Below are 20,715 nucleotides of genomic sequence, written 5' to 3' on the forward strand. Positions count from 1 at the left end.
GAACATCTAAAACTCAACAAAAAACACCCAAGCTGCACCAGCACATAAGAGCTACCACAGGTCAGAATCCTGAGTGTCTGGCGGTGGACTGGGAAAAACAAAGAAGCTGCCTCTTGCAGCCTCCGGAGCTCCCTGCAGGAGGAAGGGGAGGGGAGAAAGTGTGGCAAGTTCCCTGAATAGCCCTGCCTGAGAGTGCTGTGAATTCCCCGTGGCCGGCTGGCAGCAGGGCCCATTCATCAGGGCAGTAGGTAGAGAAATAGGGATGGCAGAAAAGCGAGGACAGCAGAGAAATAACAGTTTATTTTTACCAGCCATGGATGCAAAACTGAGGCTGAGCTGCAGCCCCCAATTCCCAACCCAGAGGGCCCCTCCCTCCATACTCTCTGAGACCGAACAACACCACGGAGCCCCACGGGAATCTGAGCAAACACTACTGAAACTGTCGCTAACACTGACAGGAACTGAGACTGAGGGTACTGAGCATGATTAAACATTTATAAGGGGGGAAAAAAGACATTATTAAGACTTTATATAAAGCACAGATCCAATAGGCTTAGACACCATCTACTGGAAACCAAAAGAAAAACACCTTATTTACAACAGGCTAGGGACCATTTTATAATAAATCCTCTTTCTGGAAAAAAAAAAAAGCAGAATGCACTTCTGTTAATGCCCAGGTGGAGAAATAGTCCATTAAACACTATGAACAACCAAGGTGACAAGGCATCTCAGAAAAAAAGACAAAAATCTCCAGAAAATAAGCTTACAGATATAGAAATATGTGACTTCAATGACAGAGAATTCGAGATGATATTTCTGAAAAAACTCAATGAGATCCGAAAAGAATTATATCAACAATTTCAGGAATTGAAAAAACAAGTAAATGAGCAGAATAAGTTCTTTAGCAAGGGGATTGAAACCCTCAAAAAGAACCGAATAGACCTGGAGATAAAGAACACACTAACAGACTTGAAAAATGAAGTAACAAGCTTGGGAAATAGAGTCAACCAAATGGAGGAAAGGATCAGTAATATCGAAGACAGAAATCTAGAAATAAATCAGAAGGAAGAAGAGAGAAACCGAAGAATGAAAAATAATGAAAGAGAAATTCAAGAACTAGCTGATATCATCAGGCAAGGAAACATAAGAATAATGGGAATTCTCGAAGGGGAGGAAAAGGGACAGGGATTAGAAATCATTTTCAGACAAACAGTCGATGAGAATTTCCCAAATCTAAGGAATGAGCTGGAGCTTGGAATTCAAGAAGTCAGTAGAACACCCAATTATCTGAACCCAAAAAAGCCTTCACCAAGACACACTGTATTAAAATTATCAAAAATCAATGACAATTCTCAGGGGAGCCAGGGAAAAGAAGACAGTAATCTATAAAGGAAAACTCATTAGATTATCATCGGACTACTCAGCATAGACCTTATAAGCCAGAAAGGAGTGGAATCAAATATTCAAACTACTAAATGAAAGGAACTGCCAGCCAAAAATAATGTATCCAGCTAAGCTCTCCTTTAGATATGAAGGAGAAATAAAGACCTTTCCAGACATACAAAAATCAAGAGAATTCTCTACTACGAGGCCTGCACTACAGGAAATACTGAAAGGGGTCAGCTCATCTAAAATTAAATGACAAAAGAAAAAAACAAAAACATAATTAAGAGTAAGGTGACTAGCAGGCTGATAAAAGCAGAGGAGTGCTGCAACCCTTACTAGGAACAGGGAATTACAAGCTTAAAATAAGAAGAGATTTGCTATAGTAAGATATTAACGTTCAGCATACATAGGAACAAATTGAGACAACAATGACTAAAAAGGGGAGGATTCAAAGATCCAAATTCGTAAAGGGGAATGGAGATAAGGCATGTGCAGAAAAAAAAAAATGGACTGTATACATATAACTATCCTTTACATATTTGTAATGGTAACCACACACCAAAGATTCAGAACCGAAGTATATACCATAAAACAACAAGAACCAAAGGGAAAACCCACAAAAGCCAACCAAAATAAAGAAAACAGAAACACAAGGACAAGGAAGCAATGGAAACACGGAGCTACCAGAAAGCAAAAGATAAAATGGCTATAAGAACTCATATTTCAATAATCACCCTAAATGTAAATGGACTGAACTCACCAATAAAAAGGCCCAGAGTTTCAGATTGGATCAAAAAACAAAACCCAACCATATGCTGCCTCCAGGAGACACATCTCAGCTCCAAAGACAAATATAGCCTCAAAATGAAAGGGTGAAAAATGATATGTCAAGCAAATGGCATTCAGAGAAAAGTGGGAGTAGTGGTACTAATATTGGACAAAATAGACTTCAAAATAAAAAAAGTAAAGAAAGATACTGAGGGACACTTCATAATGATAAAGGGAAGCATGCACCAAGAAGATATAATACTTATTAATATCTTTGCTTCCAATCAGGGAGCCCTGAAATATATAACATCCTTAAATGATACATTAGACCAACTGGACATAATTGACATTTACAGAGCCTTTCAGCCCAAAACAGCTGCTTACATATTCTTCTCTAGTGCACATGGAACATTCTCAAGGACTGACCACATAGTGGGACACACAGAAAGCCTCAACAAATATAAGAGTTGAAATCATACCAACCATATTCCCTGATCATAATGCTTTGAAACTAGAGATCGACTGTAAAAAGAAAGTGAAAAGAACCACAAATACATGGAGATTAAACAACATGCTACTGAAGAATAACTGGGTCAGAGAAGAAATAAAAGATCAAGAGATACATAGAAACAAATGATAATCATAGTACAACATATCAAAACTTTTGGGACACAGCAAAAGCGGTCATAAGAGGAAAGTTCACATCATTACAGGCCTATCTCCAAAAACAAGAACAAGCCCAAATAAACAACCTAACACTTCATCTTAAAAAACTAGAAAAGGAAGAATAAACGAGGTCTAAAGTCAGCAGAAAGAAAGAAATCATCAAAATTAGAGCAGAAATAAATGAAAACAAAAAACAATAGAAAAAAATAAATGCAACCAAGAGCTGGTTCTTTGACAACCCCCTGGTGCTAGACTCACTAAAGAAAAAAGAAAAAGGACACAAATAAACAAAATCAGGGATGAAAGAGGGGAAGTTATGACTGACAGCGCAGAAATACAAAGGATCGTACAAGAATGCTATGAAAAAGTATATAACACCAAATTTAATAACCTAGAAGAAATGGACCAGTACTTAGAAAAATACAATCTTCCTAGACTGAATCACAAAGATCTGGAAAATCTAAATAGACTGATCAGCAGTATGGAAATTGAAACAATCATCAAAAACCTACCAAAAAGAAAAAGTCCAGGACCAGATGGCTTTACCAGTGAATTCTACCAAACATTCAAAGAAGATTTAATATCTATTCTCCTCAAACTCTTCCAAAAAAATCTAAGAAGAGGCAATGCTTCCGAACTCATTGTATGAGGCCAATATCACCCTGATACCAAAACCTGGTAAAGATAATACAAAGGAAAGAAAACTACAGACCAATCTCTCTCATGAACACACATGCAAAAATCCTAAATAAGATACTAGCGAACTGAATACAGCAACATATTAAAAAGGTTATACATCACAATCAGGTGGGCTTCATCCCAGAGGCACTGGGATGGTTCGACATACACAAATCGATTAATGTAATACACCACATAAACAAATTAAAAAAGAAGAATCATATGATAATATCGATAGATGCAGAAAAAGCCTTCAACAAGATACAGCACCCATTTATGATCAAAACACTTAACAAAATTGGTTTGGAAGGAAAATACCTTAATATAATAAAGGCCACATATGACAAGCCCTCAGCCAACATTATACTTAATGGTGAAAAACTAAAACCTTCCCTCTAAGATCAGGAACAAGGGAAGGCTGTCCACTGTCGCCACTGTTATTCAATATAACATTGGAGGTCCTAGCGAGTGCAATCAGGCAAAAGAAAGATATAAAAGGCATCCAAATAGGAAAGGAAATCAAACTGTCACTATTTGCGGATGACATAATTCTCTATATAGAAAACCCTAAAGACTCCACAAGAACACTACTGAAAACAATAAGCAAATAAAGTAAAATTTCTGGATACAAAAATCAACATTCAAAAATCCATAGCATTCCTATACTCTAATAATGAAGTGTCAGAAAAAGAAGTGGAAAAAATAATTCCTTTTGCAATTGCAACAAAAAAAATAAAATACCTAGAAATCTAACAAAACATGTGAAGGACCTATATAATGAAAACTGTAAGACCCTACTAAAAGAAATCGTAGAAGAGAAAAAAAAAATGGAAAGATATCCCGTCTTGTTGGGTTGGAAGAATGAACATAGTTAAAATGACCTTATTACCTAAATCATTATACAGATTTAATGCAATCCCCATCAAAATCCCATCGGCATTTTTTAAAGAAATAGAACAACAACAACAAAAAAATCATCAGCTTTGTATGGAAGTACAAAAGTCCCAGAATTGCTAAAGCCATCCTGAAAAAAAAGAATGAAGCTGGAGGCATCACTTTGCCTGACTTCAAATTATACTACGAAGCAACAGTAATCAAAGCGGCATGGTATTGGCAGCAAAACAGACACACAGACCAGTGGAACAGAATCGAGAGTCCAGAAGTAAACTCATATTTATATGGGCAAATAATTGACAAAAAGCCAAAAACATACAGTGGAGAAAGGAAAGTCTCTTCAATAAATGGTGCTGGGAAAATTGGAAAGCCACCTGCAAAAGAATGAAACTAGACTGTTGTCTATCACCACACACCAAAATTAACTCAAAATGGATTACATACCTGAATGTAAGACCTGAATCAATAAAATGTATAGAAGAAAACATAGGAACTAAACTCTCAAGGACCTTAGACTTAAAGAGGATTTTATGAATTTGACCTCGAAGGCAAGGGAAGTAAAAGCAAAAATAAAAGAATGGCACTACATCAAACTAAAAAGTTTCTGCTCAGCAAAAGAACTCGTCAACAAGATAAAGAGACAACCATCCGAATGAAAAATTATATTGGCAAGCAACACCTCCGATAAGAGCCTAATATCCAAAATATACAAAGAACACATAAGACTCAATAACAACAACAACAGAAAAAAAAACACCCACAAACGATCCAATCAAAAAATGGCCCAAGGACCTGAATAGACACTTCTCCCTAAAGGACATACAAATGACCAACAAATATATGAAAAGATGCTCAACATCGCTAGCTATTAGGGAAATGCAAATCAAAACCACAACGAGCTATCATCTCACACCTGTTAGAATGGCTATAATCAACAGGACAAGTAATAAGAAATGTTGGAGAGGATGTGGAGAAATAGGAACCCTCATACACTGCTGGTGGGACTGCACATTGGTACAGCCACTATAGAAAACAGTATGGAGGTGCCTCAAAAAACTAAGAATTGACCTACCATATGATCCAGCAATCCCTCTACTGGGTATTTACCCCAAAGACTGGAAAACTCATATCTGAAAAGATATTTGCACACTGATGTTCACAGCAGCATTATTCACAGTGGCCAGGACATGGAAGCAACCAAAGTGTCCTATGATAGATGATTGAATAAAGAAGCTGTGGTACAGATATACAATGGAATATGACTCAGCCATAAAAAGACATGATGTACTTACTGCCTTTTGCAACAACATGGATGGATCTTGAAATAATCATACTAAGCAAAATAAGCCACACAGAGAAGGTTGAAAATCACATAATATCGCTTGTATGTGGAATATAAACCTAAAAGCAACAAATGAACAGGACAAACAGAGACTCATGGACATGGACAATGGACTAGCGGTTACCGGGGCGGCGGGGGCGGGGGAATGTTTAAAAATATAATAATAAACATATAAGCTTGGAAAAAAAAAAAGAGTATTTTCTTCTCCTGCCCTTGAAACCACGAGGCCATTAGGGGTTCTGAGCTCTTACAGTGTTTCTACCCTTCCTCCTGGCAGCTTCTGCATCTTTTCCTGTTCTCAATCGTTGCTTCTTATTGCACCTACTTGATTTAGTTTTAAAATCTCAGGGGAAGCAAAGACCACCCAATCCAGTGAGCTCTTCCTAGCATCTTACTCTTGGCTCAGTTTCCCTGAAGCGAAGACCACTGACGTCCTTCTCCCCATCCTTATAATAAAACAAAATCACGACTTGTTCAAATCACTCATTTAAAATTGTACAAGTGCCTCAGAAATAAAAATTCCTAATATGATCTCCTTTCTCTTACAACAATCTTAACTTTTCTAACGACATGGCAACCCAATACACAGAATCATATCACTAAATTAGAAAACTTACTAAATTCAGAGAATATTCATATTCTTCTATTTGCACAATTAAAAAAAAAAAATCTACCTAGCAATTGAATTTAGGAATTTTTGCTACTGAAGCACTCACTTAAGTGTAGATGGCAGATGATGTCCAAGAGTGAAATGTGCCACTGGTAACACGAAGAGGCTTTACTGATTGGAATATGATATGTAACCAGGAGAGAAAGAGAGAAGAGTTAAAGAGAAGCCTCATTTACAAACAGAAAGTGAGGAACAGGGAAGTGACCTGGCCAAAGAGAAAGCTAGGTTAGGACGGTCAGCAGAAATGTGGATTAGATGAGGGCTTCTCCAGCATAGAGTTCTTTTAAATAATCAGCTCCTTTAGCTTTCAGTAAATGTCACTTTACACAGAACTGTCAGGAATACATCTGCCCTAAACTCAATCATAGGACACACGCATCTATTTGTAATAAAGATACTAGCAGGCATATTAAAGGTTAATTCCATGTACTCTCGAATTCCTATTTTAGGCTCACTTTTATCCTTTTCTTAAACTTTTTATATTATTGAATTCTGTAAAAACCAGAAATGCTTGACCTGAAAGAAGACTCTTTAGAGAAAATTCATCTAGTTCAGTCTCTTGTGCCAGTGAGATAACAAACCCAGAGCAAAGAGGAGACTGACCTGCTGTGACAAAAACCCAGGGCAGAGTGGGCTCCCGGGCTCCTCCCACCTGTGTCCTTAGCATCAAGGTGCAAATGCTCAGCTACTTCACATCACCTTGAGCTGTAGCAGAAAGCTTCACTTAACACATAAAGAATCTATTCACACTTGATATGGAGGTGGAATTCTGAGGCCTGTCCTTATATTAATGAGCTTCCTTACATGGTTTCCTGGCCCAAACAAGTTCAAGTGGCAGATAAGTTTGCAGAGGAAGATGCAAATGCTGCTAGCAGCAAAGGCAGAAACACCCCACAAGAAGAACAGGCTAAGAACACTTAACAGTCTGGTGGTTTCAGTGACAGGCAAAGGAAAGTCTCATTCTTAAAGGGATAAAATACGGACGACCTCAGCAGCCTGTGCTCTCTGTAAAATTCCACAGGCATTTTACTCGTATTCCACGCAGTGCGATAACGGAACCCCCAACCTGTTCCATGTGAACAGGTTTTGCTAAATTGGTGTAGGAGGCACCACTCAAAATGTTATGTGATGAGAGAGCAAAAGAGAATCGGAGAGATGCAAACACAAAGTCATAAAGGAAGATGCTGGAATGTTAATTGTATTTTCCATGATTGTCTACGCCCAATCATCGTTGATAATACAGCTGCCTTATGAACTCCTTTCAAAAAGAATTATTGCGTAAGGTGTCTGCTACGCTGCAATTATTTTCATCGTTTTACTGGTCTCCTATTTCTGACCTCGGAGAAAATGCTATTCTTAAAAAGCAAATGTAAAAATAAGTAACCTACCTGTTTACAAAACAAATAAAAGCTGTTTAACACTTGCACACACAATTACCTAAGCTCATAGTTTTAAAAAATATACTCAAAATGAAAAAAAAAAGTCATCTTTATTGACCTTTCAAAAATCTTTTCCTTCAATATTTAAAAATAACCTCTTTCCCCCTCCCCAAAGTCTCAAACTTTTTATATTTAAAAGCACACATTGACAACTCTACCACCCAAAAACTTCAAAAGAAATAACTCACGCGTCTACAAAGGAGTAGATAAGAAGGTTCTATCGACAAGAACTGGAAACCATGTGCCTGCCCTCTAAGCTAATTTTAAATCGCATGAGAACCAGGTGTCACATTAAGCTTTTTCACAGTAAATATCTCATGTCACACTTGAAGGCAACAAAGTCTGACTTGTCCCGCTCAACCAGGAGAAAAGAAAGCCAGGAGACATCATCTTACCTCAAACTGTGGGTAAGGAGGAGTCATAGCTGAAGGGGGCCCTGAGGTGGGAGGTGGCATCCCTGAAGTGGGTGGGAACAGACCCAAGGCATTCAGATTTAATCCAGGAATTAAATGGGCTTGAAGCTGCAATGGTAAAAAGGTTCCTTCATTTTACAATTAAAAGATCAAGGATAAGTGAGCATTTACAAGTGACAATATTCAGATTGTGATTTCTTGTCAAGAAAAAAATGATGACTCAAATTTTAGAACAAAGCACAGGTTCCACGTGACTGTATTTAAGTATATAGTTTATATCTGTTCATAGTCTTGGCATTCTGAAGTCTGTGTGCTTGTTTGCCCCCTCCTTGATCGAAGCCACCCTAGATTTGTCAAAGCAGGGAACACAGCCTTCCTTTCCTTTACGACCAGCTCACATTGCTCAGACAAGTATGTGCTCTGTTGACTGCGGGCACACGGTGAATACAGACAAAACTGTACATTAGTTGAAGAAGCGAGCAAGCATTTGTTCACTGAAAAATAATGTATAGACCAGATATGCAGAACCAGCTATTAAGAGACCTTTACTGCCTGGATAAAACTAGGCAGTCATGGGTCGAAAGGCCCAAAGCAAAGTCAAGCCCTTCGGAAATCAGGCCCCAGCCGCACGTGAGCACTACAACTAAACACATCCTTGGAGCAGATCCAGGAGCCACAAAGGGGGTTTTGTTTTGGTCTGATTTTATAGGGGTTGAGGAAGTAAGGTGGAGATTAGAGAACTGAGATTTGAGCATACTTGAGAATCTTTTTTTAAAGTCTCAACTGACTCGAATATTTGGATGAGTAGAGACAATGTGAGGGTCGGCAGGCCGTCAAGTGGGGTGAAATGATTAGCATTCTAGCGTCTTCTCACAAAGGTATTATCATTTTTACATTTCCCTTCTTTTGGGTGTAATGTTTCGGGTGACAGGCCCAATTGAGGAATTTTTTTCAATCATTTACTTGAAAATTCAAGAGGAACTTTTGAAATGTTACGTCTTCAGCACCATCCCATCCATTAAGGAATGTCGGCGATTCACTTGGCTTAGTTGTACTTCACAGATTCATTTTTATCTCCAAGGTTTATGAGTGACCAAGTTTTACATTTGTATTCATACAGTAGCTTTAATATGCACTGTATCTTCTATACTTCTAATAAGCATACAACGTAGGCAGTAGCCACATTTTACAGATGAAGAAACTGATGCTCAGAGAGATCAAATATGCTGTCCAAGGGAACAGAGCTGCAGCTAATAAATGGCTGAGTGGAATTCAAACCCAGTTCACATACCTCTAAAGCCCGCAATCCTACTGTACCAATCTCCTTCATACTGACATTACACAGGAGATATCAACCTTTTTTAGGTAGGTATTAGCTTTACCTCCCAGATAAGGAAGCTAAGACTAAATAATTTGCTAAAACCACCCAGATAGCCAAGCCTAATGTCAAAGCCTGTGTCTTTCCAACCCTCTCAGGGCACTTGCTATGGTGCTAAAAAAAAATCAATTAGAAACTACATCTGATGATGACATCATTAAAGAAATCAATATTAATGCAATTGAAAGCGTCTTTTAACTGTTCATCAAAATGAAGACACATCCTTCATATTAAAACTAACGTTCATAGAAGCAATATCATTTTCATAAGACTCCCTGATTTTCTTCATTATCTCTTCCTCAGCTTTGGCACATGTTTCAACACTGCCTTTCACTGTAATGGTGCGCTCTGGATTATACAGCGTCAATTCCTGCAATCTGCAGATTGAAGAAGAGGGGAAAGAGGATGGAAGTTACAGGAAGAAGACAGTTAATAACACTTCAGCCATAGATGGCAATTAAAACCCAACTGTGGAAGCTGGCAGTACGCAAAAGTGGGTGGTCAGACAAGATGAAAAACGAGTAAGCCCCGAAAGACATCAATGCAAGAATGTGTAAAGTTACAGGAAATAAAATACTTCCCCTCCAGCCTTCTCAATAAAAATCACTGGGTATACATAGTTCAATTAAGTCCACGTTTTAAACATAGTGTACTTCTTGACCGCGTAAGTTTGAACCATTTTCACAATTTAACAGTGAAATATAAAGAAAATGATTGGAGTAATGTATAGTTTCAGTAGAAACCAACAACCAGATGCACATAACCGTTAGTAAGTCCCTAGTCTGCACTAACCAATTCTAAGCATAATGGTCATTCTCATGCAATTGCATTTTTGGGGTCACCAACCAAGAAATAAGCATGAAAATATTCCAAAAAGGCAAACCAGAATTCCTGTGTCTAAGCTTACTTTTGCCAGTCATTTTAGAATTTAGATCAAAGTAGGCTGGAAGACATAATGTAAATCAGTTCATCTTGACTAAATTAAAAAATGGTCCCTTGACGACTATTCAGACAACTAAAAAGTTAGAACACAGCAGCAATATTCAGAAACTCCCTGCCTGACCCAGGTCTTGCTGAAGCTTCCAAATCCACTCAGACGACATCTGAGACCACCTACGCCTGAGCCAGTCAGACAGCCTTGCGAGAGAAAGCAGTGGGAGGTACTTACCACGGAAAATACGACTAAGAGAATGGACCGAAAGGCTACGGAATACTGCTACAGCTCTCCCTCACATCACTAGAGTTAAATTTCTCATTTTCGCTCTGAGCAGAATATCGTAAGCTAAACTTGAACCACATAAACAGGATATTATTCCTCAACTATTCTTCTCCAAGTTGCTAAAAATGTAAACATCTACACAATAAGACTATTTGCCTTAGACTACTTAAAGAAGAACTGTATTTCTAATCTCCAGTCCCAACCCACCCCTCCCCTGCCCAGCATTTTACATTACAGTTTTTAAAATAGCTGCTTCTAGAATAGCTGTAAAAGCCACCCCCATCCTCCAACAAAACACTCCCCTTTCTGAGTGCAAATTTTGAGCCAGGGTAGGGTCATTTATTTTATTTACCACTTTGTGGGGTTTTTTCTTTCTTTACAACCAAGCAGGACCTTACCTCCTCACCACCCTCTGAAAAAGCCTTGCTGCACAAACATGCTGGCTGTCTTTCCTACCCATTCTCCCTTAGTTCATCAATCTCTTCCCACTTTATCCTTTTTGGATACTCTGGTGGAAACTAAGAGTAGTCACCCTCAGATAAATAAAACGCCCTCCTTATGATTCCAGAGCATGCATGGACCCTAGATGTGGTAGCCAGCCTCCAGGATGATGCCTCCCCAGCGACGTGCAGTCCCCTCCTACACTGAACAGAGCTGACTTGTGTGAACATTAGATAAATGATAAGAGTGTGACTGCTGAGGCTTATACAGACATTGCTCTTCAGGATCAATCACTCAGAGGACCAATCGCTCTAGAAGAAGACAGCTGCCCTGCCTTGAGGACACCCAAGCAGCCCCATAGGGAGGCCCCCGTGGGAGAAACTGACACCTCACACCAAGAGCCAACATTGAATTATCAGCAACAAGAGACCTGAGCCAGAACCACCTAGATTAGCTGCTCCTGAATTCCTGATGCACAGAAACTAGGTGAACAGTAATATTTACTACTGTCTTAAGCTGTCAAATGTTGGGATAATTTCTTACACAACAATGCATAATAAACCGGATTATATATTCCCACTTTGGAAGTATATGTCAGAATACTTGAACAAAACTTCAGCTGGGAAATACCAATGTAAAGTGTTTAGTGCTTCCTGCTTCTTTAGTGGGAATAGATAATGCTTTAAATATGGGTTAGAAACAGTAGACAGTAGACTGAGTTCAAGAAATGAATAAGCATGGCAGTACAGGCTAGCTCGAATAGCTGTGAAATCGAAGAAACTATGCTTAATATGTAACTTACAGCTAAAAAAACAGTGTTTGAAATTTTTCAAAAGAACACAGAACAGCTATAAAATGAGAGAAGGTATGCTTAATATGTAACCTACAGCTTAAAAACGTTTGAAAACTTTATAATTCAAAAGAAAGCAAAGCAGCACTTACGGAGATATCGTGATTTTAGTGTCTGTGTCTTGCTCAATTTTTTTAAGATTTCTTCCTTCCTTACCAATAAGACGGCCTACGAAGTTATTATGGGCTAAAATCTTCAAAGGAATTTCTTCTGTGCTGTAAATTAAAAAAAACATGGTCATGAAATCAGGGTAAGTAAACCTACTCTTGGGTAAGAAAGACATTCATTCATTCATTAAACATTTACTTCCTAACCTATTATATAGGAAGCAGGTAGAGTTTAAAGCTTTCAGACCTTTAGCCTACATGTTAGCAATGCATGAATAGAGGGGGTGAAAAAACATTAACAACTATTTGGATAGAAGTTAATTTTTAAAGCAGTTCTTTTTTACACATCTCAGGGAATATCTTCCGATGATGGATTCTGTTCACTCTTTGAAAACACCTCCTACTCAAATCCATATTCCTAAACCCCCCAAACCAGAGCACAATGTGCAAATGCAAAACAATGTGTGTTTAGTATAAACTTTAAACTTTAAACTGGTGAGACACGCACAATTTATACAAGGAAACAGAAGAAAGTCAACAGTGGTTACGCTTTAGGGGCCGGGTGCAGAGGAGGAAGGAGGCGTCACATTTCACTTTGCACTTTTCTTAACTTCCAAGTTACGTACACATCACTGTTTAAAAATGTCATTGGGGTAATGTGGATGGTGGCCATTTATTTTTCTCTACACTGAAAAAGAATTATAATCTTATAGCACCATATAACACCTTATTACTAAAATATATTTAATATGTTTTAAAGGTCCCTACAAAGTAAATGCTGGCGATACGTCCCCAGGCTAACTTGAGCACCTTACTCTGGATTCTTCGTTTCTCGTGGCACTGTGCTGAATGCTAAAAGTAACACAAAACACAACCCCACTCAAAGTTCCTGTGGAAAAGATATTCAGAGTTCCAATGTGGAGCATCCAAATAAATCCCAAGTTTCCCTTAGCAGAGAGTAGGGATTTCTCCATCTACATACTCCCGCTGCTGTAGGGTGGGGCTGGGCAGACAATAAGAACAGAGCCCAGTGAGCTCAGAGCAAAGGAGTGAGGATCTGGGGCCCCTGTCTTGGGTAAAACCCAGAGGTACTTCCTGGACCCCAGGTGGGCTTCCTTGTGTCTCCCAGCTGCCTTCTTCTACTGCTGGACTTTCCCCCATTACCATCACTCACCCCATATCCATCACTCACCCCATATCCAAACATGAATGAAAAGAAAATATTTTGGTTTCAGTAGTGCCAACTACTGTAGCTCATCGGGACAACAATCCGTGTTTGTTGGCAATACCCCAGAACTGCATCATAGAAATCCAAAATAAAACAGCACAAATATCAACCTCTCCATAGGTTCTTCCACGTTACTCACAATTTTATATCTTGAGCTTCCTTATGCATAATCTCCAGAATAGACTTACAAGCCGCAGAGGTGCCTTCAGGGGTAGAGAGGATAGTAATGGACTTCTCAGCAGCACCTGCATTCTCTTTACGATGGACATCGATTCTTAGGGTGGGCACAAGGAGAGAAGAAAACAAGAGCTGTCAGCACGTATTCACAATGGAGTCTACAATTACCAACTTCCAAGTCATAGGACTTCTGGGCAGAGGGGATGAGTCACTTCCCTCAAGAGCATAAGCTCTTGATCAACTGTCAATGTGGATGTCTTAGAGAATAATTTTAATTCCAGGAATACTCCCCTCTCCTCAGTCTGACCAAGCAGAGACATCTTTTCATTCTGCCCAATCTGTATCTGATTAAAGCTTCTTTTTAGATGGCACAGAACAAACATCTCATGTCAAAGAGCCTCAGACAAAGGCTTTCTTCTGTTCTAAAACAAACAGGAACTGGAATTCATGCCAAGAGGGCTGGAGTCAGAATCCTACAAGCCAGCTCAAACTCCTTCTTCTACACAGTATTCTCTCCCTATTCATTGCATAAGGAGATTTCGTTCATCTGTTTCCTTTTGTGAGGCTCTTCCTACATTTTGCCTCCTTCATAGAGGAAAGTCCACGATAAATAGTGAAATGAATGGAACCCAAAGAGATGGATGGCAATTTTCCATGAAAAGCAAATATTTGGTCAATTAACACAAAACGATGTTAAACCTCACTAGCAATTATACACACACCAATTAAAGTAAGATGTATTTTCCTCCAGCCTTGCAAATATTTTGGTAGAGAAAATTAAGTCCTGGCAAGAGGATGGGTAACTGGGCACACCCACACTTTGGGTGGGCGTGTAAAACCAATTGGCAGGACCTATCAAAGCTAAAATGCTTATTGCCCTTGACTCAAGAATTCTACACCTCATAACATCTCCTACAAACGTAATCTCATGTGGGCCAAGGGTGGTGTTTCTCATCCTCGGCACTACTGACATTTGGGGCCAGATTCTTTGTTGTGCAGGCTGTCCTGAGTATTGCAGGATGTTCAGCAGTATCCCTGGTCTCTACCCACTAGATGCCTGCAGCACATCCCTCAACCAAAACTGTCTCCTGATGTTGCCAAATGTCCTAAGTGGTGGGTCACCCCTGGTTGAAAACCACTGGCATAGGAACGTCCACTATAGCACTCACTATTTGGAGTAGACAGAAAGAATATTTGGATTATCTTTTAAATGCCACCAGGAAGAGACTTAAGGTTAAATAACCATCCATATCATATCCATATCATACAGCTGTTTAAAAACATGTGGTAAAATTACAGGTACCAACATAGTAAGAAAAATTGCAATACATATCATAAGATTTCTCCTTTAAAGTAAACTTGTCAGAAGGAACAAGTCCTATAAAGATACATCCCCAACTTAACAATGGCTATTAGGGGGAAAGATTTTGGTTTTTTGTTTTGTTTTGTTCTTCATTTTTAGGCTTGTATATTTTGAATTAAGAATAAATTAAAAGTCTGCTATTGTTGAAAATGTAGAAGAAAGAAAATCAACTATCTAAAAAAGTGTGTGTGGGGAAATTACTTGTGAGTCCTTTTGGCCACTTATGAAGACAAAGTGCTTCATAACTCATGGCCATGAGAATGACCGCTTCGTTATGCCAATAAAATCAAGGTTTAGATTTCATTTTCCTAAGTGTTTGTTGAAAACTGAAGATGTCTCAAAAGTAAAACCTGTCACTGAAAACAAAGACACTGTAGAAATGAAACAAATAAAGGCTAATGAGAAATAACTAATAAAAAGCAGTGCCTTAGATGACAGTACCAATCTCAGAACTATTTTTCCAGCCAGTTTCGATCCCCAGGCACTGTAAGTACTGTTGTCTTTCTAGTTAAGTAACACGCTGAGCTCCCTCCTTCTGGTTTATGTTAAGGACTACTCAATTCTGATCTTCTAAGAGAAGAAAATGTTGCTTTACAGATTAGGTAACCCTCTGAGGCCATTCCAGAAACAGAGGCTCTGATAATGACTAGTTTCAATAGCAAGAATTAATTAAATGCACTGGCAGAGCTCTGCAAATGAATCATCGGATACAACAAAAATTGCTTCCCTTCCCTCTCCATCCTCCATCTTCCTGCCTAAAATAAAACAGTTCAATTTAAATCACAGAAGCTCTTTCACTCTGACAAGGAAATGAGTAACGTTAAAAGGAACAACTCTAATCTGCCACGCGACAAGGAAGGAAAACCATTTAATAATTAGTTTCTGTAGGTAATGGTGGATCAAGGGAAGCAAGAAGCCCTTCAATTTTAGATTAAAGGCAGGCAAATTTAACAGGAAAACTGATCTAGGCTAAGGTTCACTTGTCTTCCCCATCCCCTACATTATGAGGCGAAGGCCACTGATTTTGTACAAAGGTAACCAACCCCCAACATCTCCTGCTTCAAAGCAAGGGAAGGCACTCTGCAGGTGGAGTGGGCACACCACCAGCACCAAACACAGTTCTTTTTGGTTCTGCATGAGAAATCAGTCAACTGGTTCGACGTGGGCACAGTGCCTATGATGACATGGATACCCTCTTAAGCCTATTGGAACAAACAGCACCATAGTTGTCCTTTCAGAAAAAGACTCTCCTTAATTCCTTGGACCATATAAAATGAAATCCATTTCTTTCCTAAATTTAAAATGCAAAATAATTCGCAGCCATCACCGTAGCTGGCCCGAGGCCATTTCCCTACCATTTACTGTAGAGTGACACAAAAAAGGTTTGTACACAGCCTCTCTTCCCTAGTACACGCACAGGAAATACGGCAGTAGCAATCCCAGCGATGTGCCTGGTAGCACTCCACAGAACTGGGGGTGAGGAGAGAGTTCATCACTGAGCTTCTCTGGGTCAGAATAGTCACATACAGCATAACGGGATGATTAATAAAGCAAAACAACTAATATGTAATGCATTGAAATTACATGTCACTCATTTGCCAAATACAAGCACCTTCTACATATCAGGCAATGTGCTCAGCACTGGGCTACCGTGGTGAATCATAACAAACAGCCCCTGCTTTTACTCCTGAAGTTAGCTCCAATATTTGACCAAGAATTTCCCAACCCCCTAAAATCTGCAAATTAAAAGTCCCAATCAACATCCTGAAGAAAAAGTCATTCTGGCTCCATGGCTTAATCATGAGATAAACTTAGACCATAAGCTGAATGATACTTTACTCAAGTAAACCAAGACTGAGAAACTATCTCTGTATTGGACCCAGAAAATTACTTCAAAAACAAAAAGGCAAGGGAGTTGGCGGAACACAGAAAAACCTAGAAGCTGCCCTTTCGCTCACCAGGGCCTCCCCCATCACAAGTGGATTAGGTATCATTTGTTTTCCATTCATGTGTGGAAACTTGAGGTTCCCTTTGAGATTAAGGTTTAGCCTCAGATTTATATAAAACACCAAGATATCAATCACAGGGTGTTTCCAGATTCCCAAGCACTGTACGAGAAGGGATCGTAACCATGTTCAGACAAACGCCAAGTGCAAGAACAACATATTCTATCATTAAAATTCAAGGCGGGTAAATGTTGTCAACCAGCCCACACTCGGGAATACTCACTTAGACTGGGTCTGTTTGGTGATGTTCCGAATGGTAGCACCTTCTTTTCCTATAATGGCTCCAACAAATTGAGTGGGAACCAGCAGGCGAAGAGGCAAGTCACATGGTTTCGGCTTGGACACGGATCCCGGAGACCCCTGCCTCGATGAGCCTCTCTGCCCAAACCCACGGCGACCTCGCAGCTGCTGAGACGGGTTCTGCTGAGCGGCCATTTCGTCAGGGATGAAGGCCACTTTCAAGGTGAAGTTCTCCAACTGGAATCCATTCAGTTTGTCTAAAGCTCTGGAAGTTGACAAGGAGCAAGGGGGTGCTAAGAAAAAACAAGCTATGTAATAGCCCTTTAAGCAAAAGCAACACCCATCTCTTCCACTCGGGACCACTGGCTCTAGAACTTCTTAGTAGAGACACCGAACAAGCAGAAAAAGAGAACACGCTCAACACCCCCTCCCAAACACACACACACACACACACACACACACACACACACACACACACACACACACACACACACACACACTTCCTTTGAAGTACACACCAGAAGGAAAAGACTGACAAGTTTCCAAAGGAAACTTCTTTGCCATCTACCAAAGAAAAATAGAAAGTTAAAAAAAATTCATCAAACTTTTTATTTTTTACTGAGGTATAACTGGCATACAACACTGCATTAGTGTCAGGTGTACAGCATAAGGACTTGACGTTTGTATGTATTGTGAAATGATCACAATAAACCTAGTTAACATCTGTCACCATTCATGGTTACAAATTTTCTTGTGATGAGAACTTTTAAGATCTACTCTTAGTGACTTTCAAATATGCAATAGAGTATTATAAACTGTAGTCACCATGCTGTACATTATGTCTTCATGATTCATTTATTTTGTAACTAGAAAGTCTAGACTTTTTGACTCTCTTTACCCATTTTGCTCACCCTCAACCCCCACCCAGGCTCTGGCATCTGTTCTCTGACTCTATGACCTTGTGGGGTTCTTTTTTAAGATTCCATATATAAGTGAGATCTTATAGTATTTGTCTTTGTGTCTGATCTCTGACATTTCACTTAGCATGATGTCCTCATGGACCATCCATGTCACCACAAATGGCAAGATTTCATTATTTTTTGAGGCTGAATACTATTTGTGGTTTTCTTCATCCATTCATCCATCAATGGACACTTAAGTTGTTTCTATATCTTGTAAATAATGCTGTAATTAGAACTCCCAAATAAGCTCTTACCCAAGAGGTTAGTAACAGCCTAGGAGTTCCCAAACAGCAAGAGGGATGAGCAGGAAGTCCTTGTTCCAGCTACTCTTTCCAAATCAGAAGAGAAAAGACTTAGAAATATACACCTCCCTCGCTTCTTACAAAATACAAATATTAAAACATTTTAAGCATCAAAGGACAAATCTCTCTAAACCACTCACAGGAAATTGGTAGAATTTAATACCCAGGATAGTCAATAGCTCAATAAATTCTCATTACCTATTATGAGCCAGTCCCTGAGAAAACAGCAGCCACTGACCTTGTGGAGTTTATGATCTGGGGCAGAGAGACAGGGGTGATGAGGAACCAAAAAAAGCAAACAAAGCTATTTTCTACCTTATCTATCTATCCATCCAGCCATGCATCCATCCAACTGTTTTAAGAGAAGCTTTACTCTTTTAATCATTTCTGATTAAAAGAAAAGTACCCAATTATTATGGAAAAGTACCCACTCTTAAGAGCATATCTTAATGAATTTTCATAAGATGAACATAGATCCAGAACTAAGACATACCAGCACCCCAGAACCTCACCAGTCCCCCTTCCAGTAACTATCCCTAACACCATGGATTAATTTTGCCTGTTTTAAACGTCTATATAAAACAGTATATATCAATACATATGTTATGTACTCTCTCCTGTCTGGCATCTTATACTTACCACGTTTATAAGATTCACAGGTATTATTGTGTTCTACCTTGCCTAAGTATTTTAAAAGTGGAGAACTCGATAAAAAAATTAATAGAGAAAATATGGCCAAGACTTCAAAAGCACACATAAACATGCTCCTAATAATACACACTCCTAGTACACAACAAAAATTAAAAGCAAATAAAGGTCCCACACTTTTTCCAGGGTTACTCAGATTCTTTGTTCGGATTCTATTCCAATGGGCTTTGGGTTCAGCCCAGGAAGGAAAAGAAAAACAGGCAGGAAATGGTCTCTCTCTAGTTGCTCAGTGGTCATTTCTGGTTTACATAACTGCTTTCCTTATCTGGAGATCTTTCAGCTTTTTACTTTGATGGAAAGAGGAGGGAAAAAAAGAGATAGTCCTAGCACCACAAAGGGCACCGAAAGCTCAGCATGGGAAGGCAGGTGCAGACACCCAGACGAGGCACGCTGGTGCTCCCACGACCCGCAACTCTGCCCTCTTCTCTCGCTCCAGCCCCAAGTGACGTCGCTGCCCTACGGTGCCCAGCACACGACTGAACTCGTATTGCAAAAGATCCTAGTCGTACAGAAATACAAAAGAAACAAGATATTTCTGTCACCATCGCCAACCCTCCAAGACCCTTTGCAGAGTCAGTTACACACAGTGACTTCTGCAAACAGACTGGTCTTTTCCATGCTTACACACATGGACGTGTTCAGTACCTCCTTAAAAGCATAACTGGATCTTGATGTACATATTTTTGTGTTTTGCTTCCTCCTCCCGCCCCCAAATATATCTTAGGATGTTTCCACGTAATTCTACATCAGAGGGCATTCTCTTCGTAAGCTTCGTGGGGTGGTAGCAGGCACCTTGCTTTCTCCCTCTCCCCTTTTTCCTTAAGGAAAATGTGGGTTAAGGGCCCTAAAATATTTTGGTTATCTCTGAAGGAAGGCAACCGCTAAGAAATTTTATTAATATTTATTATGTATATTTATTATAGAAAGTTGCAACTGCAGAAGTTTTAAGCAATTAGGTATTTAAAACAACTTTAAACCTCTCCAGAGACCACGCTTTGAAGGAGAAACATATCACTGATAGTTCTTTCAAAAACCTAAGGAAATGTGAATCTAGTGAAGGAATCAACTCAACCTACAGGCATAAAGGGCAGTACAGTTTACTATAATATCCTTTCCCACCATAAAACTGAGTCCTGCCAACTTCAGAAGAGAGTAAGTAAATTCTGACTGTGGAATTCAGTCAGTAATGTTACAAAAAAGGTAAATGACTTCTCTCTTGAGAGAGATGAACACAGACAGACACCCTTCTCCATGGAGACAATCAGAGATAAGCCTGTAAGTCACCAGAAGCGTCTGTGCATTCTGGGGCTGTCTAAATAAAGTCATGTGTCCCAAGAAACAACTCTGCTGACTTGGCAGGAACTATAACTTCTAAACTTCATTTTGCTTTTAAGAGATTTTTTTTTTCCCCTGAGGAGAAGATTCCCTCCCTCAGAGGTCAGAAAAGCTTGGTGCTCCAGTACCCAGGGCACAGTCTG

General features: G+C 39.4%; 1 protein-coding gene across 5 annotated transcripts in view; it reads right to left on the reverse strand.

Annotated features, from left to right (window-relative positions):
• Positions 1 to 20,715, reverse strand: part of IGF2BP3 (insulin like growth factor 2 mRNA binding protein 3) — a 112,352-nt gene that overhangs the window by 18,682 nt on the left and 72,955 nt on the right. For all 5 annotated transcript variants that reach the window (XM_039862539.1, XM_039862540.1, XM_039862543.1 and 2 more), the window contains 5 exons: positions 17,249 to 17,530; positions 13,619 to 13,753; positions 12,237 to 12,359; positions 9,876 to 10,011; positions 8,239 to 8,364 (listed from right to left, as the gene is read on the reverse strand). In XM_039862539.1, the coding sequence (XP_039718473.1) occupies positions 8,239 to 8,364; positions 9,876 to 10,011; positions 12,237 to 12,359; positions 13,619 to 13,753; positions 17,249 to 17,530 (802 nt within the window). The remainder of the gene's footprint in view (positions 1 to 8,238; positions 8,365 to 9,875; positions 10,012 to 12,236; positions 12,360 to 13,618; positions 13,754 to 17,248; positions 17,531 to 20,715) is intronic.

This window comes from Pteropus medius, unplaced genomic scaffold (genome assembly GCF_902729225.1).
Source record: "Pteropus medius unplaced genomic scaffold, Ma_sr-lr_union100, whole genome shotgun sequence".
NCBI lineage: Eukaryota > Metazoa > Chordata > Mammalia > Chiroptera > Pteropodidae > Pteropus > Pteropus medius.